This window comes from Lepisma saccharinum, chromosome 11, assembly GCF_977018435.1.
Source record: "Lepisma saccharinum chromosome 11, izLepSacc3.1, whole genome shotgun sequence".
Classification (NCBI taxonomy): Eukaryota; Metazoa; Arthropoda; class Insecta; order Zygentoma; family Lepismatidae; genus Lepisma; species Lepisma saccharinum.
Genome location: NC_139239.1, coordinates 33,780,915 through 33,807,292, shown reverse-complemented (window position 1 = coordinate 33,807,292; position 26,378 = coordinate 33,780,915). Strand labels below are relative to the sequence as shown.

Below are 26,378 nucleotides of genomic sequence, written 5' to 3'. Positions count from 1 at the left end.
GCACGTAGCAGTGCCCTCAGGTTTTGCGTAACTTTTTGCGTTACTCTGTTATCATTCATTCATTCATTCTCCTTGCCTTTCGCCGGACCCTGTGGCCGAGTGGTTAGCACATCGCGCTGCGACGCCAAGGTTCGAATCCCGCTCGGGTTTGGTTGTTTGTGAATGTCCATTCATCAATTTAATCAGTCATCCCCATCCGCAAATTAGCCAAGAGGCACAAAACGCGAAGTAAAATAAACTAAATCAATCAATCATTATTTATTCCTCCACATGAAATTGAAAAACTTAGTAATTCATTTCCAAATTGTAATAACTTTAGCAAAATTAAACCGCATTTGACCAGTGATATGTCGACTGCCCCGATACAAAATCTGATGCCCTCTATCGTAACGCTGTCGTCTTCGGGTTCGATCCCCGGTGGAGCCGCCTTGCACATTGATTCGGATCCCACTTTAAACTGTAGGTCCAGTCCCAATTAGTTTATTTGTGCATAAAGTGGACTTAAAAAAGTTTTGGTTAAGAATACCCGTGTTTCTTTTGCATTACGAGCTTAGGTTGTCATATTGTGATGTATGCACATGTTATAAAAGTTTGGAGAATACAGCTGGAAGAAGTAGATATTCAAATTAAACCAGATGGTAGTTCTTGACCTTACTTTTCAAGATTTGTTGGTAAGTTCTGTAGCCAGTATTTCGCTTCTTCCTCTCTTCAAGTGCATCCAGAACAATGCCTTTATGCAAATCAAATTTTAATAATAGTAGCAGCTTTTTATGCATTGTTGGTTATTCAGTCTTGTTTTCTCGTTCTGAAAAAAATCGCAGTAGCTCTGTTTAGTTAATCTTCTTTATGACTTACTCATTATAGTGAGGAAATGAGGGAAATTCTAGAATGCAAAAATTATGCGGATGCGGCAGTGGCGTGTCCAAGATTTTTCCATAGCTGTTTATTTTTTTAACGTTAGTTGCAAAAGGTACAGTCTTTTGATGCATGGGAGTTTAGGAGTTTATTTAGGAGAGTTCGACCCAAAGAAGTGTTGTAATTCATCCAACTTCTGTAAGATTAGTAATTCTGCTCACTCCATATAGCGCGGCCTATTGGAGTTCTGTAATCTGTACAAAATTATGGTTCAACGAAATGATTCAAATATTAAACGTACATTCGTAAATTCACGTAAATTTTTACTGTAACGCTCTAATGTTGCGAACTACCTTTAACCTTGGCTACAATCGAGTTTGTGTACATACTTTGCCATACGTACCATCTCTGGATGAATCATACATGCTCTACTTTCTCGCATACAAAACAGTTTCTCGTCCTTGATAAGCTATAATGCATCATTTATTGAAAGCAGAATATTTCTGAATATTTAACAATGTACAAGAAGAATTGGTATTATAAAAAACCTAACACAAGGGAGAAGGTTAGCATCTAAATGTGCATCTTGATTCGCACTTTCTTTGTTCTTGTAGTGTGTAAACCGTGGAAGCCAGATGTAAAGTACGCATACCGGAAACTTGCTTTGCTAGCTATATAACATGCGTTGTCCGGGCCCTCGCTCATTTTGTGATAGGTTTTGCTTAACACTGACGAAAATAATAATAATAATAATAATAATAACAAACAACGCCAGATTCTTCGGTTTTCGGATGAAACCTTCATATTTACTATTCATCCTAAAAGTGTGACAGATTCCCGTTATCGTCGCTATGTTTTGTGTTTTTGTGCTGTAAGTTTCAACAACTTTTTCCAATAGTGCAGAAGAGTACACGAACAACAAATTTCTCCTGACATTCTCGTCTCGATTGTTAAGGCCACGGGTGTTGGCCTCGCCACATGGTTACCCTTGTGACCAGATGATGAACAGTATCCACTCCGCTCTACTGGCGCTCTACATCCTATGACGAGTCACCTTACTTTGAACCATACATGTACTTGAACTTCACCTTAGTCTAAAAATGGAATTTTCCATTCTTTTCACCTACTACTATGATATTGCGGTCTTTTGTGAGTCCTAAAGAATAGCCTAGTCTCCATTCAAACCCTCATAAGCATTATGTAAATTATAGTTTTGTTTTTCTCATGTTCGTGTAATTTTACACTGTAGATTCCATGCCCATGTAATTAGCAAAAAACTAACAGAAGTACCCTTTCTAATGGATATTGCGCTGCATCCTACAAGAACAATCGACAAAACTTAACCCTTAAAACAACTTTCATTATATATACAAATATCGGTACTATCATTGCTCATAAAATACTGGAAGATGAAAGCAAAAAAAGAAAAAAATCTCAATATGTTTCATCGGAATGAATAGCTGTATATCCTAATACGAAAACAAAATATTTAAGACTTCAATATTTTCTGAAGATTAAGCACACACAGGAGATGTACCACGTAGAATTTTCAGCGAAAAATGCAGGCTCGACCAGGACTCGAACCCGGGTCTTAATTTTATTCTAGCCAGCATTAGCACGGTATGCTAGAGACCCGGGTTCGAGTCCTGGTAGAGCGTGCATTTTTCGCTGAAAATTCTAGGTACAATATTTTCGTAGTTCAGCATCTTTCCAGCTTGTTTGGCAGCTGGAGCAAACTGTAGCCAACGCATATATCTCAAAGGTAAAAAATGCCAAGATATGGAAGCAGTAGACATTCTTATTTCTCTTCTCCTCAACCACAGAATACTTTGACCAAATGAAACAGAAAGAGATGCAGTGCTAGGATTGCATACCAAGATGCAGAAGCAAAGTCCACGTGTGGATTGCGTGCTGATGTTATTCAAGGGGAGTGTCTGGTATTGTTCCAGCATATCTTGGGGGAAGGAAGCATGTTGCCACCGCTCTTCGGTTTATAATTATGTTCTTAGAATTCTTGTCGTCTTGGGTTTTGGAGGAGAGGGACAGAAATTATTTATCTTCATTGAAATATGTTTAATTGTACTTTGGAAGCAGTTAGTTGGGAGGTCCTACTTTGTAAAACCTACCTGCACAGATTTCTTCTTCGAAATTCGTGTCATAAAGGAATTGTTTAGATATTGTTATATAACCTTTTCATGGCATACAAAAGAAAAAGTTTATACGAGAGTTGAGCAAATCTGACTTCATATAAAAAGACAGCAAAATATCTCTTTCTCCTCCGTAATACATTTTTGTTTGAACAGATTGCAACATTTTTGCACGTTACGAAGCTCAAAGTTCTGGGTTAGAAGTACAGATAAAGAGAAGCACTCTCCATACAGCTCTTTAGGTACGGTATAGAGACGAGACGTGCCAGTCTCGGTCTCCTCTCGAATTATGGCTGTCTCGTTCTCGTTCTTAGGGCCACCACAATGGCGCAGTGGTAGCGTCGTCGCCATGTAATCAAGGGGTCCCGGGTTCGATTCCCGGTGGAGGCACATGGTGGTTCGGATCCCACTTTAAACTGTAGTTCCAGTCCCGATTAGCCTTACTGTGCATAAAGTGGACTTAAAACAACAAATCAATCCAATCGTTCTCGTTCTTGTCTAGAGAGCCTAAATATATGGTATAAGAACATATACAAGGGGAGGCCAAAAGTTTCTTACCCTTGCAATGCTATAGAGGTACTAAAGATCTGTAATTTTACACACTCTGTGTAATTATTTGTTCTGTCTGTGCTTGTCCCTCTAAATTCCGGCTTTTATGTTACGTATGGGAATTTTTGTCCTCAGATGCCTACATTTCTTTTGCTGGCTCTGTGGCCGAGCGCGTTAAGTGTCAACTTATCATCTCTTTACCGAAGTTCCAGGTATTCGAGACCCGGGCTGGGCATGGATATTCTTTGTGAACCTACCTTCCTCATATCACCTACCTACCTTTCACCATATCATCTCTCATCCTCATCCTCGCGATTATCCACAAGTGGCAAAAAGCAGCGCAAAATTAAATCATTACAGCGACGCCATCAACATTGAAAAATTTAATCACAGTTGCCAGTAATAGAGTAGCTTTGCAATTAGCCTATAAAAATGCATGACGTACACTCTGTCTCGGGAATTTATGGAGTAGGTGATCGAAAACAAGTCCTCTGACTCGAGAGGGCTCGACCAATGAGCGCCTGAGGGCTTAAGTGAATGCGTGGAGAGGAAAGCGTGGCTTCTCCTTCCACTCGCTTTTTCTCCGTCTTTACCGTTATGCGCGGCCTTGCTTCACAGATTCCCGAGACAGAGTGTATATATAAATACTCAGGTCAGCATCAGCTTGGTATGTTTGAATGAGTCGCGTGGTAAAGTAATTTTGATTTACAAATATAATTAAATGCATTGTAGTTTACTAAAAGGTCGAAAGTCTCGGCCACGAATCGAGGTGTCTGATCTCGTCTCGGTCGCATCCTTAATTGAAACTATCGATGGCGTTCATGTTTCAGCATTTTCGTTCGAATTTTGCAAATTTTATTGATGATTGAACCTCACTAGATCCAAACTTCGTCGCTTTATGCTGCAACTCGAAGTGAGATACTCACGCCTCCTACAGCGAAGATTCGCCCTGATTGGATCTACTGAGCTGGAAATAAAACGCGGTTGACCGCATGCTCGTTCCTAATCTCGCTGTAATCAGGATCCACTCTTTTCGCCCTATCTGACCCGTTGCGTGTCTGCAAACGTGCTCTGTGAGGCTGGCTGTTTCATTTTATTCTTGCCATATTACTTCGGAGTTTTTCTCCGTAACTCCTTTATTTTTATTTTCTTTACTATGCTGCAATTTATCTCGCTTCTCATCATCTGCTGTTCTTGGACTATGACCTTCGGGAGAGTTTTTTTTTCGGAGCTGCGATGGTTGTTTAACGTAGTAAAAAACCGAGCAACAGGTACATTCCAGAACAAAAAACTTCGTAGTCTTGGTTTTCTGGATTCTTGGTTCACAATAACAATCCCGGGTTTATGTACAGTGGCTCCAGAAAGTATTCGTCTGTATAGAGGAATGGGTTATTGGGTGTACAGACTGGCATTAAATTACAATGAAAAATAACACAAATTGCACTCGATTACTTATTCGTTTGCACACAAAAAAATATACAAAAGGAAATGACGTATTTGTCATACAAAGTGAATTACAACAAAAAAATACATTAACACGCATCATCCGATGCCAAATAAATATTCGTCTGCTATACATAAAAATAAAGTGTGTCATCTTTACAAATGGTTAATACTTAGTGGGACCACCTTTGCTTTTAAGGATGGCTTCCATCCTTCGTGGCATTGATCGAACCAAATTACTTGTAGTTTCCTGTGAAATATTACGCCATCCAGTCATTAGAGCTTTCTTCAGATCATTTTTATTAGAAATGTTGTGTTTGCGTATGTTTTCCTCCAGCATATTCCACACATGCTGTATGGGATTAACATCTGGGCTTAGGGTCATTATCTTGGGTGAAGATGTATCCATCGGATAGACCCATATCATGCACACTGTTGGAAAGGTGGGACTTCAGGATGTTGATGTATTCTTTATGATTCATGATCAGTGGCGTGCGCAGGATTTTCGAAAGGGAGGGGTTACGTACACTTTTTCTGGTAGTCAGCTCTCATTTTGCCATCTTTTCCTACCTTTGATGTTATTTTTTTTTTAGGAATACTGTACCAAAAAGGGGGGGGGTTATAACCCCCACCAACCCGCCCTTGGGCACGCCACTGTTCATGATGCCTTCCACAAAGCACAGATCCCCAACACCAGTGGCATTCATGCACCCCCATACAAGTATTGAACCTCCACTATGTTTCACAGTCGGTGTTAGATTCTTCTCAGCCAGTTCTGTGTTCTTCTTCCGCCACACCATGACCCGTCCATCTGACTTGAAAAGATTAAATTTACTCTCATCTGTGAATATGACTTTCTTCCTGTAGTCATATGTGTCATTTTTGTGTGCTTTGGCGTAGTCAGTCCTTTTCTTCCTGTTGCGTTTGTTGATGTTCGGTTTTCTACGGGTAGTTCTTCCCCGATACCCAACTTGGTTTTTTTCCCCCTGTGGGCGGTCGGGTTTGTACCCCCTCCCCCCAAATCCAAACTTACACAATGAAGTCAATGTTACGAACATTGATAGATTTTGTTTATTTTACTTCGCTTTTTCTGCCAGTTTTGGCTGATCGATAAGATTAGGATAAGTGATAAATTGATGAAGTGACAGTGTGCCTCCCCGATGGCGCAGTGGTAGCGTCGTCGCCTTGTAATTAAGGGGTCCCAGGTTCGACACCCGGTGGAGGCACATAGTGGTTCGGATCCCACTTTAAAACTGTAGGTCCAGTTCCGATTAGCCTTCCTGTAAATAAAGTGAACTTTAAAACACCAACTCAATGATGAAGGAACACTCACAAAGAACACCCATGCCCAGGCCAGGATTCGACCCGGGATCCCCGCTCTGTTAATCACTCCGTCACGGAGGTTACCACGTTATGAACAGATTCAGCACCAAGAAAGGAAGGAGACTAGTTTCAGATCAGCTCTAATAATTTATTTCACAAGGAGATGATATTAATTAGTTAAAACAAAACACTAAAAGCAAGTACCTTCCCACATGTATGGTAGTGCTTACCAACTCAAACAGAAAGGTGCACTTGAAAGGCTAGCAGAAATTTTGATGGCACTTGAACGTGAAAAGCTATAGAGAGCAACACCCAAACGCAGATAAAAAAAGAAAACCTTGGTCACGCTTGTTCAACTATTGAAGGTTTGTGCTTGGCATTAATCACAAGTAAATTAAGAACATGTAACTAATAACAGAGCAACGGATCATGCGTAGGACAACAGAATAGAGAGAAATCTCGTTCTTGACCTTGAGATTTTTTAATGGGCACAAGGTATAAAGTAGGCTACCACATTGATATTATTGAGTGGAATATATGGTTACGACAAGATTTGAAAATTCATCCTCATTATAAAAGCAGCCTATCATGATGCTGCTTGAAACATTTGTATATTTTTAATTATATTGCTTTTGAACCTCTGTAGGTAATCACGATGATGAATGAACGCTGATGATGACCCAACACAGTTAAACTTGAAAGCTTTCCCACGGTAGAACTTTGGATTCCTGACATCATCGTGCTTTACACTAACCGTCCCCCTTCGGAGAAAGACCCAACAACCAGTGCAGATTTATTGGTCTTGTGATTTCGCATCGTTAAATATAAATTTTGTATTTATTATGTTAGCTATTTTATAATCACAATATATTACCATCGTTATCATCAACCTGGTGAAGTGAATTAAGGTAAAAATGGGGGGGGGGGAATTAAACTGTTTCCACTGGTTGATGCTCGCCTGGCATTTCCTATTAAGGCTTCACTGAACCTCTGGCCGACACCAACGTATCCGTTTTCGAATGTTAATCTTCTTTCTAAAAACCGCTATCATATTCCAAATACTGAAAAATTGCATAAAACTTCTTAAAATTCCTGCTAGAACATTTATGTGAATTCGTGTGGTTTTCTTTCGCTGTTGTCTAGATCTTCGCAATAGTTTCGTGGTCACGTAAGCCTATTTCCCATCATAGATAGAGTGCTCTTGAAGGAATTTTAAGCAGTTATAAGTTTTCAGAATTTAGAATATCAAGGCGATTTTACGAAATGAGAGGAATTTTTGAAAACTGTGTGGCTGACGGAGGCCAATATAGTCCAGCATCTGCTTCGTAATAGTTTTCTCTGTGGTTGATTTCTACGAAAAAGATTGTATTAGAATTTTGTGTGGAAAGTTAACATGAGCGAAAAATTGATCATTCCTATTGGTAACTTTTGTGAGACACTAGATCAGGCCTACCCAAACAACGACCCCGGGACACATCCGACCCGCCATTTTTTTGTGTGGCTCGCCATATTTCGTCTAGAAATTCTTAAAGAGGAAAATGGAATAATTAAGAAACAAGAGAAAGTGAACGCCGACTTCCGTGGCGGAGTGGTTAGCACATGTCCAGGGTTCGAATCCCGCCCTTGGCATGGATGTTCTTTGTGAATCTCTTCATCAATTTCATCATACCATCACTCATCCTCATCCTTGGCAGAAAAGCAACCTAAAATAACCTAATTCCCTTCCTCAAGAAAAAGTGAACGAGGAAGAAACGAAAGAAACAGAATTAAGAAGAGGACAGAGAAGGGAAAATGAAAGAATGAGCGAGAGAAGAAAATACATGAAACAGAATAAGGAAGGGGGAAACTATGAACATTATTTTTAGTTGTGTAAGTTGGCCTGCTATTATCGCTCTAGCGGTCACTCACCTTAGATAATTATATAAAATTTTGTGCGTCCCTGCACTAGATGATCGAAGATAAAAGAAAATATGAAATACGAGTACTATTAATTTTTCCTTTGTCGAAGAAGTTTTAATTAGATTATGAACAAGACACCAAAATTCTCAAACTTCGGCTCTGCATTTGATCCGTAGAAGAAATACTGATCTTCACTAATAATAGTTCCGAAACAAGCATTTCAATATTTTTCTTTAAAAATAATTAATTGTTGATTCTTACTCCAAGTAAGACCTACGTCAATAATTCATTGATATTATTAGCGAGGTCCATAGGAAACTGATGACTTTGGAGGCATATTCCTTCAGTGCTTCAGATTGTAAGAATTAAAATTTTGTTACTTGGAACTTCGAATGGTATCCTGTTAGATATTAGTGCGCTCCAACTACGTAAATGTTAATCGTATATTTATAAATGTGCGCCAAGAATTCTGTATAAGACGTGCACTTTCATATTGTTCCAAAGATAATTTTTATCTGATGCATTAGTATGTTATTGTTATTATTCATTCGAAATTTCTGTAGGAACCTTCCGTAATATTATTATGTTTGTATGTATGAAGAAATAACTATAGCGTGTTTCTAATGTAAGCATTCATTTCTTATTCACTCCATTAGTGGTTTACTGTTCTGGCATACGAATGGCTCGTAATATACCGGACATAATGCGGTGCTAGACAAAGTCATTGCTCCTTCATTTACCGTTGCAGCGATCAACATTATTGACCTCGTATTATTTGGAGCTTTTCAGGCAGGCCGCATGCAAAATTGGTCTTCAATAATCCAAAATCAGTCGATTAAGAGATCAAAACCTATATATTTAGGCCTACAGTGTCCATGTAAATGCCAGGCAAACAGATGATGTTGATGAATTGTGAAACATTTTCCAAAACTCTTTACCAACAGAGATCCGAGATAATATGAAACGCGAAAGCACATCTAATCTAAGACAATTTATCTCTGTTTTACGGATGAACGGGAAACAGACTTAAAAGAAATACAAGTACTCGCATCAAAATTAGTTGACTTCGACGCGGGAGACCCTGGTTCGATTCCCGGGGTGGATGTATCTGGTAGGAATTTCTCCAGATAATGTCACTGCATAAAGTGACCCAGTCTCTAATAAGTGAGTACGTGGTTCAGTCTGCGAGAGACTGGGTGTAAAGGTGGCCGGAACGTGGTGCTGAACACATCACCACTACTGTGATCGAAAATGTGTGGGGCTAAACCTCTAGGCCCCTGTGTGAGTTCATAGAACGCTGCAATGCACAGTGGTAGCTTTACCAGTATTGTTTTCACAAATAATCAAAATAGAATGAAAGAAAGGAGTGCCATTCATAATGTGTAATATTGAGATGGATTTTTTTTAAGGATTCAATAGCGTATTTTATTTACAAGCTAAGGTAAAAAACGATAGTGTGTATCGCCAATATACTGCAAGACAGGTTACGAATATTGCTATCGATATAAGATACAATGATAAATTTCAGACTCTTGTCTAAATGTAAAAACGTGGAGGAACAAACGGTATTCAATATATTTACACCATATGTGATTAAATGTTTAAACTTCATCAGTATTGATCACTCTTAAAAATAGCATTTGTTTCAATTTGTTTCTTTTTCGTTTTATGCTAATATTTTACTTCGGAAGTACCGTTGACGTGAGAGCTGAATGAAGTAAAAAATTTAACTGAATATACGAGGTTAGCATCCAAAAGGATCCCAGCTTCTAATTGGATGAACAAGATACCATGTATTAGGATAAGACTGTAATATTTTAGGAAACCTCCATTGAAGTGGACTACAAGGTAGGCAGTAACTTTGTCGTTATGCAACTGCACTATCAGTGAAATTAGTTTCTACGGTCCTGATCTACAGTATTTCGTCATTTTTCTGCCACGTTAGATAAATCGCGACGATGACAATGAAGCATGAACTTATGACGTGAAGGAACTCCGATAAATGTCCAGAATTTGTGTTCACACTGTTATACTCAGATGCACTACGCAGCTGATAAAATCATGTTATTCGTTTCTAAAAATAATTTCATACTGTAAAAAGTAAAAGTAAGCAAGAGCAAAACTCAGCCTTTGCTAATATCTTCATTGGCATCTCTTCTTTGATCCAACAGTGTTTCGGGTCTCCGTTCTTTGTTCTCGTCGAGATACCTTCTGGCCATTGACTGTCAGCGAAGATGTTGGGAAAAAAATGTTCCTCTGAGCTTCGCTGACCGCAGAACAAAAGTATTTTGGAGAACCGAGCAAAAAAAAGTATGCTCGTGGTAGTACATGCTGTTTTATAGGCAAAAGAAACAAAAAGAAAACTTGTCTTGGTTTATTGGAAGTTCGAGGCGGACATTACCACGAACGGCCTTGACTAAAGCCGGGTGAACAGCTGCAGATTTTAGGTTCAGATTGCTTTGGGAAGGACTGTGAGAAGAGTGGTTTTGAGAAGGTAATTCTCCCCTTCCATGAAAAAGTCACGATTACTCACAAGATGTGTACATCTTCTTCAAACTCGGCAGGCACCCTGACGCTGACTTCTTTATAGTTTTTTTGTTCAAAATTTTCTTCTCGTAGATATTTACTGCAGCAGATGAAACGAAGCTATGAGTCTTGTGATAAACGAAGAATTACAATAAAATATTGTCATTTTTCAGTTTAACAAACTTAATTAGCATTCACAAATGGCTGGTGTTTGCGCTACAACATGTTTTCTTCTGCTGCTGCTGCTCGACGTTGAGGTTTTAAAGTAACAGTGTAAAAAATATTATTTTTAAAGGTGAATTAAATAAGCACACTTATTTACCTTCAAAAACAGTGAATTTTCTTTCAAATGTATACATTTCCTGTTGACACGTGAATGCAGCAACGGACCGCGCACTCCCCTCCCCCTGTCTCGGCAAAGCAAAACTTTTCATTCCTATACGTGGTAGTCATGGGCGTATTTAAAGGGCGGGTTCAACGGGTCCCCCCCCCCTTAGGTTCAGTAAAATTAACATATTACTTATTCTATTAGCTGTGCTGAGAGACTTATTCGTAAAAATTTCTTCAGACTTATTTTGTTCTCATAAATTACAAGCGTATAGAACGGGATACGGATGGGAAAGAAATTGATTCCACACACCAGATGGAACTGCAAAGCAAATGTCTGCAATTTCCTGATAGATTCGAAATCTCTCTGGAAAATACTCAGAAAACTCCTGACATTTTACAAATTCTATAATGCCACACGTAATTTCTGCCCGAAGCAGCTGCTTGTGAACTTGTAACGCGAATATTATAATTTCATTAGAAGTTCCCGATATAGTTTGATACCATTCAAGATTTGAATATTCCTCAGTTTCTAATTATTTGATAATTTGAAATTTCCCAACTGTTTGATAATCCCGCAAGTCGATAAACCATTTTCCAAACTCTAGATCGGAATGGAAACTTGTCTTTATTGGAGATTGTAACTGCATCTGGGTTAGCTTCAGCTATTAGTACTTCTACTCTCTCTGGGTTGAGTGGGTATGGCTTTAAAAAAAAAATAGTTGGTGAAGAATATGATGGTGCTGATGTAATGGGTGAGATGTTATGGTAGAATTAAGAGGCTGAGATAGATAATTTCAGAGAAGTGTTTTAACCCTGGCTATTGCCCATTTCTGTGGAATTTCTGCGATATTGACACTGTCAAATCAGTTAAAAATTTTGCCCTCGAGTCTTCTTAAAGGAGCAGCGCCCTCCCCCCCTCCACCCGTGGTTAGCACATCGTGGGTCCCGGGTGGGTGTCCATCAATTTCATCATGTGATCACTCATCCCGATCTTCGGAAATTAGCCAAGAGTGGCACAAAAGCTAAGTAAAATAATGTAAATAAATCAATCAATCTTCTCAAAGTAAGTTGGTTGTAAAAAATGCAGTGCAAGATAGCTAGGGAAGTTCTGTAACGTTCTCAAGTTGATTGACTCAAGATGGACAGAAAAGTATCAATACTCAGTAGGTTGACTTTGTGAAATCGTATACACTAATAGTAGAAATGTTACTGTTGTCCATTTTTGGACTATTTTGTAGTAGAAATGAACCGAAGTTTCTCTGAACAGTCAACACATTGAAAAATGGCAACAACTTATTCCAATATGAAATGCCTTTTCCTCATTCATTGCAACAGTGTGTCAAAATATTGGATGGCCTGGTTGATATTTTTTACATTTTCAAATCTGAATGAAAAATGTGGCAAACTGTAATTGAAAATACATGTCCAGGGTTTGCATTGTAAACAGTAGAAAATTGTGACAAACTCTTGTACTTAAATATGCACAAATTGTTGGTGATCTTGGCTACACTGCCAGTTTCATCTTCAACACCCGAGAGGATGTGTTTAACATTAAGAAGGTTGAAATAATGTCCTCGCAATTCAACGGGAGATCCTCGACTAATGGACCCTGCACTGTTAAGTGTTCATACATACGAATATTAAAATAACACCGATGATGTTATTTTCAATTTTGTAGAAAGGAGGAAAAGACTAATTCTAATATTGTAATTCTTTTGTAAAGAGAAGCTGGGATTAGATTTTTGAAAAGCATTTTCTCCTCATTTTATGTAGAAAAGTTAGAAGTTCGTAGATAGACTTAATTTAATAAGTGTGTGACCTATCATGTGGTGGCAGTTTGGATTTTGATAGCCAGATCATACCTATTGGCGCTATACGTCCCGGATTTTCAGGGACAATCCCGGAATGGTATAATTTGTCCCGGTGTTCCGAATAGTTTCTTCGGGATGTTCAAATGTCCTGGAATCGGGTGGGAAAGAAGAAATGATTAAGACTATACTTTCCTGAACTTTTTTTTATATTTAAATGCGTGGAAGTAATTTTAAAATGCTCATTTTACAAAACAATCTATCTCTACATTAAACCATTTCTCCATAATACAAAAGTTAACGAGGTACAGACGGTACTGCAAACATCTTTGACTTCACGATGGCGCCGCCGTCTGCTAGCAGTGCTGAATTTCAGTTACGATTCTCTTCCATTGTATAGTAACCTGCTTACTATAAAGAGTCAGTGCTTGGATGCCCATCTGTTCAGTCCGCAGTTTTCAAATAAAGTTCCCACACTATGTGGGATGTAAATGACAATTGTGTTGTACGTACATACATACAACTTTATGGGGTCCATTCCCCCCCGCTCCGAAATATAGGAACCCTAATTGAACCAAAAATTAACCCCCCCCCTTTACGTGAGCTATATATACGCCCATGGTGGTAGTACGTTACAAAATATGAATTTTTGGACCGACTATTTACGATGACCATAATAGTTGGGTTTTTTCTTCTAGAATATTTTGGAGTGGCTCTAGTCCAGTAACTCCCTTTTAAATAAGTATGAGAAGTTTATTCAACTTTTCAAAAGTGTAGGAGTAAGGTAGACTATGTTCGGGCTATTTTTATTTCGTATTTTCCCTCGCTTTACTGTCTCTTCGGGTTGATCACGACTATGGTGATGAATAATTTGGTGATTGATGGAAGGGACGGCACTCGCAAAGTAACATCGGGATTCGAACCTGGTATCTTCAGTGGCACATATACAGGGAAATAATAATATTTCTGTATGAAATTTATTATTTCGATTATAATAAATGACGCTCTTTTGTTGTTAACTACTTTGCATCAATTTGGTTTAACCATTAACTTCGCTTGATGATTCTTTTTTGCATATAATTCATAACATATATTACTCTCAGACCCTGATTTGAAGTGGCTTGGGGAGCTATAACTCCGAGCCTCTATCCGCAAAAAGGTATCGCTGGAGAAAATTGCTTTTAAAAGGGCCACAAAATAAAAATAAAAGGAGATATTTGAAATGTACAACTATCTGACATAAGTTGACGTTAAAGTTAAAACTGAAATTGTTCAGGCTGTCTGAAAAATCCCGTACCATAGGCCAAATTGTAAAATTGACTGGGTTTTGTTATTTTGTTGCCGTGAATGAGGCTGTTGCATGCAATAGTCTCCGATTATGTTCTCCGTATGCTCAACAACCTACTATTCCGCCCACAGACCTGTGTAAAACTCTGCAGAAGATATTACTGTGATTCGGCCTGTTGTGCGGAACTTTTCGTGCACCTTGTATATTCTTAGCCCAGGACCCTGTCCCTTGCGTCAACGTGTCATTGTTACTCACTTCCGGGAAGATGTGGAAGGCGTGCCTGCTTCCGACAAATTCCTGCATCTCCCTTAATAATAATATTCAACCCGCTGCCGAGAAAGGAAGCTAGGTTCATTCGTATGTTCGAAGGATTACGTCGGTGCATGGGTCGACTGAACAACTGGCTGTCGGGCCTGTGACGCATAGACGCTGTACGTTTTCTTAACATGGGTAACCACTCGCACGTGTTCATTTTATGGAGAAGTGGTAACACTGTCGCCTTGTAATCGAGGAATCGCGGGTTTGATACCTGGTGGAGTCGCATTGCTTGGTGGTGCAGATTTGACTATAAACTATGGATCCAGTCCCGATTAGTCTAACTGGGCATAAAGTGGACTTAGACATCGTGGACATAGACCTTGATTTTTTAAGGGGTGGTCGATTATTTAAATACAACAGAATGCGATAGTGAATAGGAAAGTGGTAAAAAAAAGTAAAGGTAAAGTGTTCCCCTGTGCTTAGCACCACGCCATGAAGGCGTATAGGGGGTGTGGGGGTAACGCCCCACACTTTCTTGATCCGGTCGTGAGTGGGGGTGATGTGATCAGCATAACGCCCCTGACCGCCTTTACCCCCCAGGGTTTCCCCCAGGCACCCATGTTATTCGACGCTGGGTGGGCGCCGGGGCCGCTTCCATCGTTAGAAAAGTTCCCGGATTTGAACCGGCCGGGGATCGAACCCGGGAAAGTGGAGAAAACTTATTTTTTTGTCAATTTGCTTAAGCTAACTTGTGTTGCAAATTAGATGCGCCCCTGGCGGTGCTTGTTCGGAACGGAAGACATTTATTAAAACCAGCAAAGATAGACGCAAGTTCTACGGGAATTGTAAACCCAAACGATTTACATCAATTTTGGTGTAGAGTACAAGAAAATCTTATTAGCTTGTAAATTGTTTTGACTTTTGATTTCCAAATGCGGTGTCGATGAATTATTAATAAGTGTTGCCCAACCGACATACATATTCTATGAACTTAGTGTTTTCACAAACAAATAGAATTGATTTTGTTCAACCGTATGAACCCTTCTACATACAGATAAATTACTCGAGTGCAATGCGTAATAAATGTCATTCTACTACTACTATTCATATCATATTTTGATTATTACATGTTCTGTTTTAAAAGTAACTGTAATTTACTCTTACGTTTACTTTAAGCTGCATATTTTCTTGTAAATAAATTACAATCAATGATCATTAAGTGTATTAAATTACATATGTGAAGCCTTACATATTTATATTATTACGAGAAATAATAATCATGAAACAGAGAGTCAGTCAACTGTACTTGAACGATTTTAATTCGAAAAGAAAAACGTTCGTGTGCCGTCCACGGTATTTTGAAAGTGGTGGCATTTTTCCACTCCCTGGACAATGATTTTTTTCAACTCGAATACCACGTTTCAAATGAATGCAGTAATCCATTTAAAACACTGAATTTTTTGCACGCACTTAGAAATTAATTGTAATGAAGCGTGTTTGTTCTAAATTTAGTATGTAACGAAGCTTAGCTTTCGTGCATTAGGCAATTCAACTCAAACTCCCTTCACCTTATTGTACAGAGAAGACACATAGTTGGAAATAGGTTTGCCGAATTTATCTCTTCCCCACATTCCAAATTTTCAATTTAAGTGTTGTAAAGAAACTGTTGATAACGTTTCTTCTATTGCAAAAAGTGACTCTGTTACAGTTACAGCTACTTACAGTTAGAACAAAACCGTAACAGTTACTTGCAATGCCCTACTTGTAACTAGTTACGTCCTAACACAGGTCCTGTTATGTCACTGTAAAATCGAGACGAGACTGAGACTTAGTATCCGAGAATCTCAGTCTCCATCACGACTGGTATGATAGTTGAAAAAATTTCCTAAATCAAATTTACTATGCGAGTTCTCCCGAACATACTGGTTTGATATTTATTGATAACAATTACAAAGTTAGGCCATTGTGGCGATTGTTAGCCTGTGCTGTGTAGTTGCATATATTCAGGATAAAATTCAGTTTTCGAGGGTTCGCAGCGTCGAAATAAGGCGGTAAAGCGGAAAACGTTATCTACAAAAGCTGCTTGTCTTCATGGTGAGAGAGATCGTGTGGCGACACGCTCTATATTGTGGTTTATTCTATGTATCCAGAGATCGATTAGAGAACGAGACAGATGTTTGTATATCGAAACGGGATCGAGACCGGGGCCAGTCTCTTCTCATTTCGATACGATCCCCATTTGAGATTCAGTAACACTGCTTGAAGACATTTCTGACTGACCGTCACAGCTTCAAATCTGAATTTACATAAAAAGGGTAGACCTGTCCCCCGTCATAATAGCAACAAAGCTTTTTCTGCCATATATTCGCTTAATATTCGAGTTAGCCTCAGAGTGGACAGAGACAAACAGGTACCGTATCCTGCGAAAGGTCGTTGTGCTTATAAATGCAGACGATGTCCTCGCGCCAGCTATGTTTCTCGCATCTAAATGTGGGCGACTTTTCCACATGAAGATGTGCGACAGCTTCTCACAATAGATTTTCGTGCCGTCACTTCTTTTTCTCCATTCAACTTCGTTGTCTTTTTTTCTCCTGTGAAGACTAAAACGTAGCATAGGTAATGCCTACTCAACGATTGGAACAAGACGTGGATTGTGCGTATTAGTGAAATTAGGAAAAATAAAGTAAGTAATTCATATTGGTACATTACTTCTTTATAGCATTAATAACAACACATCAAGTCCCCAGCGATCACCCTGCGTTAAGTCCGCCATATTGAAAAATGGCGGACTAATTAAAGTATAAAAATAAAGGAACTAATGAAAGCCTATCCGGAAATCACCTGGCCGATTGCCCGAGAAAACCTCTTAAATAACTGACAATAGCTAGGATTTTGATGTAGCTTTTCTATAACATTAGTAACATCAATTACAACATATTAAGTGCTGTGCAGATGCTTGACACGGTAGGTAACGCTGCCATATTACGTAGAAGAACGGCGGATAATTTCAATATTTTGCGTGAGAATGGAATTGGAAATTAGAAATTCTTTATTCATGGGCGAAGTTCAGCCTGTGGCTGTTCTACCACTTAACCCGCAAAATCTTGTACAATTGAACAAACAAAAATACAATACTACTTTTACGTAAGTATTCCATTACATTTATCCCTACTAAATATTTCAGTAACTAACACTACAAAGAAGATAAAGACAATTTTACTCATTCACACATATCAAAATATTAGTTTCGAGTTCAAATCTGCTCACTTATTTGGTTTCGATTTCTACGTAAGCATTCTGAATCTAATCATGTGTATTTAGGCTCTGTCCCTACTCATCATCACTTATGACAGAATGTAATTTGACAAATATGTTTGGTATGCTAGACATGACAACATTCTATAACATTTGCCTTCTCATCAGGCGGGCGATTGTTTTCACGTGGCTCGTTCTGTTCACAGACTAAATCAGATTATCACTATCGTAATGAACACCTGTAGGTAACACACCACAAAAGACATATCTGTATCAAAGAGGTTTTCGCTTTCACCGTTGTCATGTGGGTCATCGACATATTCAACATTATCTTCACTGGAAATACTAAAAACAAGAATGAAATTAATTCAGGGAACACGTTTGGCAAGGGGCACATTAACTGGAACATATTAGGCCTGCTTGCATGCAACTACGAGGGCCATCCGGAAAGTAGTACCAGTTTTTGAATTTTTAAAAAACTAACAAATATTTTTTGAAAATAACTTTGTAATTGTTAACAATAAACTTTAAACTACTTCTCTACATAGTCTCCATGTACATTTAAGCATTTGTCATAACGTGTGACGAGTTTTTGTTACCCAGCTTCATATTCCTCTGCCGCCAGTCCATTGAGAAAAGTAGTCACACCTTCTTTACGTTCCTCATCACTATGAAATGTAAGGAAGCGAGGGACCCACCTTGCACAAATGATCTTTGACAATTTCATGAAGAATTGTTCGTGAAACATCAGTGAACTGTTCACTGATTTCATCCAGTGTCACTCGCCGATCGTTCTTGATCTTGATGAATTCCTCAACTGCACTCAGCAGTTCGTCCGTAATGACAGACGGGCGCCCGGAACGTTCCTCATCATGGACGTTCTCCCTCTCCGAGTTAAAGTTTCGACACCAGCGCCGAACAGACGACTCATCAATAACATTATCTTCATAAACCTCCTTTAATTGAAGGTGAATATCACAAGGTCGCACATTCCTGGCGTTGAGAAATCTGATCACAGCCCTAACTTCACAAGTAGCGGTGTTTTCAATTCTTTTGAACATTGTAAACAATAACTACAATGACAGCGCTACGAAACTTCGCACACACTGAGCAGACAGTCAACTGAAGTCGTTTGACCTTGAGCGGCGGCTAATCGCGTCACTAGCGCTCCACACGGCGCGAACGGGTACCTTTCCGGATGGCCCTCGTACATTTTCCATCACAGTTTGTGGTACAGCCGCATTAAATTCAATTCAGCATTTCGTTTGCGACAGGATTTCTATATTGATTTACTTTTTGCTACAAACTTCTCTTACAGATACTAGTCTATGGGCCAAGTGGCCAAAATCAAGAATTCGGTATAATTTGGGGGTACTAATTTTAATTTATACCACAGTTACATGGTTATGAATGGATGCCAAAAAACCATGATTGCCATCTCAAAGTGGTAGCTAATAGAAATGGCGGCCAATCCAAGATGGCGGATGTTGACATTTGAAAAAATAACTATATCTCTGAAACCAACGGCCCAATCTCAACGAACTTTTTTTTAAATGAAAACTTAACATATGTTCTATATTTAAATGTTATTTTAGTTTTTCGTTAGAAGCAACCGTTAAATAGTTAATCAAGGATTAGAAAAATCGTATTTTTTACTATTAATTTTATATTTATCATGAATTTATTAATAATCTAGGCATCTGATAAGAAAATGTTCCAAACAAACATTGTAGCGTAAACGCTTCTCTTTAATTTGACATATTACACTTGTTGGTTTTCACCTTAGAATTCATATAAAACAAATGAATTATGTAGTGTGTGCATCGAATTATTCTAGCAGCATGTGTCCTTAGTCCATTTAATTACACGTATTGTAACTGGTATTGACTATTGAATAGTATATTATTGTTATATACATACAATCGCATATAATTATAATCATAATAATTGTTTTGTTGTTGAAGTATTAACTAGCCATTAATGTTGTTTAATTGTTACCGATGTTCAAGAAAGAATGTTATTGATTGATTGAAATTAAAATTTTGTGTGCTCCAGCACTTAGGCTATTTTCACCCATCATATTATATGAGGCCAAGCCCCTTACAATGTATAAAAAATCACCATGCGTGTGTCTAAAAATCTCTTTACCCAGAGTAAAAACCGAGGCTGTACTGGAGCACTCAGCACATATATTCCTATGAGCAATACACAGGTGACCATACAATCATACAAAGGTAGCCTCCCCAATGGCTTAGTGTAACGTCGTCACCTTGTGATCAAGGGGACCTGGGTTTGATATCCTGTGGAGGCACAAAGTGGTTTGGATCCCACTTTAAACTGTAGGTCCATTCCAGATTTTCCTATCTGTGAACAGACAAGAAAAACAAACATGAGAAGAGATTTAGCTAGTTTTGATTTGGGGATTAAATAATGATATTCATGAGAATCTGAAAATCTTATAATTTCTGATCCACACAAATGTGAATACAGCTGAATGAGAAATTAATAATAATATGATTTAAGTTTAATAAAACAAATAAATAAGTTTTAAATAATAAATTAATTTCATTGTATTTCTTTCTCAGTCACAGGTGTGGTCTCACTGATGAGGATTTAAACCGCCGTTGGAGCAGACCTAATCCCTCACTGCATCCTGTTATTTACCATGCAAAGGTAAAGGAATGTTGTTTTAATCCAAGTTGGCAAGCTTACTTTAGTATTCTGTTTTGTTGTGTTCTTCCTGTGAAATTATAGTTTATTCTAATATACTATTTTACTTAACATCAAGACTTTTATTTGAGTTTTTGCTACAAATGAAATTTTTGTTATGAAATGATGGAGACTGTATAGTTGGTATGGTTTTATTACATAACAGACAAAATACTTATATCAGTCAGTATGTTGCTTTTCATGCTACTAATAACATAGTGAGTTCAGATATAGTGTTAGTGACTGAAATATTTAGTAGGGATATATTCGTTTTAGTAGTATTGTATTTTTGTTTATTTGATTGTACAAGTTTTGCAGTTTAAAAGTGGTAGAGTAGCCACAGGCTGAACTTTGGCCATGAATAAAGAATTCTAATTCAAAACATCCTGTACTCTAATTAGCATTACTAAATGACTAGCTTAAAATGTGGTTAAAATTGAGGATATGTACTGTGTTACATGTTTTACTGTGCAAATGAACAAAACCGCAGGATCTGACTGCATGTACAGTAGGATGTATCAAATATCCACTTTTCAAGTTACACCTATGTAACAGATCACAAAAGTTGTGTGTGATGTCATCCGTGGCAGAGTGGTTAGCACATCATGCTACGATGCCAGGAGTTCCAGGTTCAAATCCTTGTCTGGGTATGGGTGTTGTTTGTGAATGTCCCTTCATCATATCATCACTCAACCTCATCTTCACAATTAGCCAAAAGTGGCAGAAATGCGAAGTAAAATAAACCAAATCAAACAAACAAAAGTTGTGGTTTGAAGGGAACAAATTTTCAAAGTTGAAGTTCAGTGTGCGATATTCCCTCAAAACTTCAGAAAGTTTTACTAAAATATGCAAATATATGGGAAAATGACATCTTAAATGAGGGGTTTCTTCGACCATGGCTTTTTCCATGTCCAAACTTAGCACAGAATGCTTAAAAATACACCCATTCCTTGATAATATTTTTAGAAATCCATAAGAGTTCATAGCGGTGAGCTTGAATATGCGGAAATATTGTTGAAAAATGAGCAAACATAATCTCACTCTACCAGGTCCTCTCAGATGATATAGTGGCTATGCATTCACCTTGATATCAAGTTGGTCCTTGGTTTGATTCCCAGTGGAGGCACATGGAACAGTGGTTTGGATCCCATATTTGGCTTATGCAGCATATACAAATATTAGCAAACCTTTTGGTATGTTCAGGAAGGAGTTAGTGAGAGTCATTACAGTACATTCAGAAAAAGTAAACTGGGTACTGCTAAATTATGTTTGCTGATATTTTAAGATTTCAGCATATTCCACTCATTGTGAACTCTTGCAGGACTGTATGGAATCAATATTGAAAGAATGGATGTATTTTGTATCAGTTCGGCCATGCAAATTGCTACTTTGATAAAAAAAAAAAAAATCTCTCTTTCTTGAGATGTCAACTTTGTACAGTCACGGACACTGCCAGCTTGTAATGAATACATTGACTTTCAATGGAATCGTTACAAGCTGGCAGTGTCCGTGACTGTACATACTTATGCATTTGAGTCAACATTTCTACAACTTTGAGGAGATTCCGCAGACTGAAGATATTATGCCTTGAGACTGAAATGGAGTAGCTTTGACAAGAACCTGAGAGAACAACCTTTGTGACTATTATGTACACACACCTTAGGAAAAAGTGGATATTTGATCACCCTGATTTATAGGGTATATTGGAATGGGTATTTGCAGTAATTCATGCACGTACATAAGCACACATATCAAAACTGATTACAGTGTGATGAAAACAAATGCTTATGGCTTGGATCAAAGAGGGGATAGAGTTGTACATTTTAAGATCATTGTGTAAGTATAATGTTACATTTCCTCTATTCCTGTATAGGGACTGATTGAATACATGGTCCATGTTCTGAATAAACGCCCATTTGTATTTTGTGATTATCATGGCCATTCTCGTCGGAAGAATGTTTTCCTGTATGGTTGTTCCCTTGGGAAAAGCTGGAATGAACAGGATCGTTTGACAGCTGAAAACCCAGAAGATTATTTGGTAAGTACATTTTTTCTACTATGATGTAAGTTTCTTGAATTCTGTTGTTTCATTTGTTGCACAGCTGAATTTGGAAACTAAAAATTTATGCCAGATATCAAGTTTACATTGTTTTGGAATAACCAGACCCATGCAAAGTTTTGAATGTGAAGATAGTGAAATGCAATACACTTTATAGTTTGCATTATTTGAAACTATGACTTAGCTGAGTGGTCAACTCATGATATCATCACCAAATGTTATGAGTTTGAGTTCTGACCTGGGCATTAGTGTTTCTTCATTATTTTCATCTAATCCTTATTCATCCTCATTAATGCAAGAAGCCAAAAGTGGCATGAAATTGATGTAAAATAAGAAATACTAATGCAAATACATAATCAACTTAAAGAAATGGAATGATGATAGAATTTATATTTATGTCAGTGCAGTATGAAATTCTTACCAGTACTGAAAACCAATAGTGCACCAAATGGATAAAAAGTGCCAGATTTAATGATTTATTGGAATTTTTAAGTTACATATGGTACTGCAACTACTCTTGTATTTCAAAATATCTTTTGCAGAAATAAAGTGCACGAATTTACATTTATTGATGCACATGTCAAATCCTCTGGTATAGTTATAGTTCTTCCTAGGACTTTTTGCATGTTCTATTGAATATCATACCACATACTTCACCCAATTTATTTCATATCTTTATAAATGATTTATCATTTAGAACTTTTAGTACATTGTTTAGGACATCGTTCCACATGGTTCTGTCAATTTTTACTTCTGTATGAATTTTTCCTGTAAATTTTGTTCCTTTGGTGGCAATTTTTCCAGACCAAGCTCCAGTCGGATTTCCCAGAACTTTTAGCATGATGTTTAGGACTTGATTTTACACATTTCTGTCAATTTGTATGTCGTAATTTTCCCCGTTATTTCTCATAATTCTGTCTTAATTTTCTTACACTATCAGTCATTCATTACCACATCATCTAATGCAATCTCAGTGCCTCCATGCAGGACTAATGGCAACAGAAGAAAACGTAACAACAACCCATGGTGCAAAAGTCGGTGAGGGCCAGGGCCTACCTATTGACTCCAACCAGTTACAGGGTGACATGTGGTCAGCACGATGAACCCCCTGTCGTTGATGTAGGTTTCCATGACAAGGTTATGTTACTTATTCGTAGCTCCCCAATTACCTCTCAATGGTGGGTGGCCACCACACACAGGTCGAAATCTCAGGAATAGTTGTTACATTTCCCCAAATCGACTCGAACCTGCATGCATTCTGTAGCCGGAGCCCAAAACTGCAAAGCTTGCACCTTAGACTGCATGACCATGGTGCGGGACTAGAAGAAAACCTACACTTACCCAATTTCCTCACTGTAAACCAGATAAAACACAATATTCATATATTTATCAAATGTGCTCCAAGAAGACATAGATTTTTTGAGGAATCTGTCCTATTTTGCTCTGGGGAATCCTATGTCTGCTGAATTGCCATATTCACTTTTACCGAACTCAGAACTGTCCCCCCCCCCCCCCCCCAAAGTTCAGTATACTCTATTGTGGCATCTGCCCTATTTCTGACATTGCACTACTGGATATATAGTTGTAATATGCACAAAACAAAACACTAAATACTAAATACTTTATACACTGTAAAAAATATAGTAACTTTAACTTTTATAGCTTCTTAAACACACCTGTAAGTTTATACTTCTGTTTTTATATAAATTCATAGTTCTTTACAAAATTGCATGGAGAACATGCCATCCAGATATTTGGAATGTTCATGTTAATAGTACGATATTTGATTTTTTTTTTCATTCTTCATTGCTCATCATTACTTCCAGGCACTACCTCAATTGATGGACCACTTTTCACCGTCATTTTCATTGACCCTCTGCAGTTTCACTGTAGAACGTTCTCGAGAATCCACTGCTCGTGTTACGGTTTGGAGAGAGTTTGGTATAGCACGAAGCTACACAATGGAGAGCAGTTATTGCGGTGTTGACCAAGGACCCTTTAAGGTAAGAATTTAATAATCCCAGAACTAAACCCCTTAAGGCTCAGCTGGACCTTTGGCTGAAGCCAGGACAGTTGTTTTTTGAATTTTCCTCTCCTTTCGAAAATTCGCTATGATGTTCAAAATCTATAAAAATTACATGTGCTTAGAATTCCTTCTAGAGCATTCATGTGGTTTACTTCCACTGTTGCCTAGATATTATCAAGAGTTTCATGATTACATAAGTCTATTAAACCTTGATAGTATGTAGAAAACAGCAAGAGCAAAAGACAAGAAGAATCATGTGAATGCTCTAGGAGGAATTTTAAGCATATGTAATTTTTCAGATTTTGGAATATCACAGCAGTTTTAGAAAGGAGAGAAAAATTTGAAAACAACTGCCCTGGTGTTAGCTAAAGGTCTAGCCGAGCCTTTACCCATTTGCCTACAAATTTTTATAACTGAAAGTTCCCTTTCGACATTGATTTAAATATCCTCTACTAGGCATTTGTTGTAGTACTTAACATAATATTTAATAGAAATAAGGCTCTTGTGAATATTAATATCAAGTTTCCCTGCTGGAAATTTACAGTAAACAAATTCTACTGTTTTCAAATGTCTTCTACAGGGTACTGTGAAATGTACTGAAATCCTGTTGTAGATCTACTGTACTCTACAGTAGGACTACTGTACTGAAAAAACAATGTGAATAATAATGCATAATAGTTGCTTCGATATATTATAAAACCATTTATTGACTCCAAGAATAGACAAATTAATTCTTGACACCATATTTTCAGTGATTTTGAAGTGCATTGGAAAGACAGTACATGAACTGAATTTCTACTGTTTTTCTAATGAATACTACTAAAGTCAGATATATCTTGATGAATAAGTTACTACAACTCTTTCTTGAGAAATAACTCAACCTTAAAGCAGCTAGTAGTTTGAATACATGATCATATCAGTTGATTTTTTTTCAGCATGGAATTTCTATGGTTATTGTTATATCTGTGTAATGCAATTGCAGAAAGGAATAACGAATAACTATCACACAGTCTTTTAAAAAGCGATTTTTACCTACGTAAATTCATCGTCTGTTGCAATGGATACGACAGCGCTCCTAGCAGCATTGATGTCAATTATCGTTTTCCGGGGCACATCGCAAAGGAAGGCGTGGCCTACACCCACCTACGCTACAGTGATAATGAACACTTTGTAAATTTATCAGATTTATAAAATTATTCGTGATTTTATGAATACACTAATATGCCTATATCTGCAGATACTGGTAGAGTAGTGATTAATCTACATCATTCCCAAAATGTGATGTAATGTTTCAGACAATGTGTTTCACACTTACGTTGAGAAGGCAGTCCATTTGGGAAGTTACCCACAGACCAAGTGATTGAATAGGTTAAGTAATTTACCCACAGACCATGTGGAACATTGAAGTTAAGTATTCATGGGACTAATGGTTGAATTGCAGTATCAGACTGCGATGACGAGAGCATTTCTTAAGAGTATGGTGACCTCTCCCAAAAACATCACCACTTGTCCTTATGAATCACTTTGGGAATTCCAGAATGATGAGAAACCTATTTCTCTGATGGCTGAGATAGGCAGAATAAAAGTGAAGCTTTGGAACTAGGCTGATGTTTTCCAACCGGGAAATGTGGCACCTGGAAAGGTCAGGAAAATCACCTGAAGGACAGGAGGAACACTTTGTGTCTCGCCAGATGCGAGGATACTAAACTGCTCCTTCCCCCATCGACCTTTCCCCACAGTGACCTGGGAAAAAAGAGGTCTGTCCACTGGATGGTTGTAGAAGGGGAGAAGACTTAGCATTATGCTTATGGGAGTATTATTTTGCTTGTTCTCTTGGGAATATCACACTTCGGATTGCACAGAAAAACATGTGAATGGAAAGAGGACAGGTTAGAGATTTGAT

General features: G+C 38.0%; 1 protein-coding gene across 5 annotated transcripts in view; it reads left to right on the top strand.

The window, feature by feature from the left end:
• Positions 1-26,378, top strand: part of LOC145994707 (cytosolic carboxypeptidase 1-like) — a 259,414-nt gene that overhangs the window by 209,722 nt on the left and 23,314 nt on the right. For all 5 annotated transcript variants that reach the window (XM_083130889.1, XM_083130886.1, XM_083130888.1 and 2 more), the window contains exons 17-19: positions 20,267-20,354; positions 22,264-22,428; positions 24,276-24,452. In XM_083130889.1, coding sequence (XP_082987015.1) covers positions 20,267-20,354; positions 22,264-22,428; positions 24,276-24,452 — 430 coding nt within the window. The remainder of the gene's footprint in view (positions 1-20,266; positions 20,355-22,263; positions 22,429-24,275; positions 24,453-26,378) is intronic.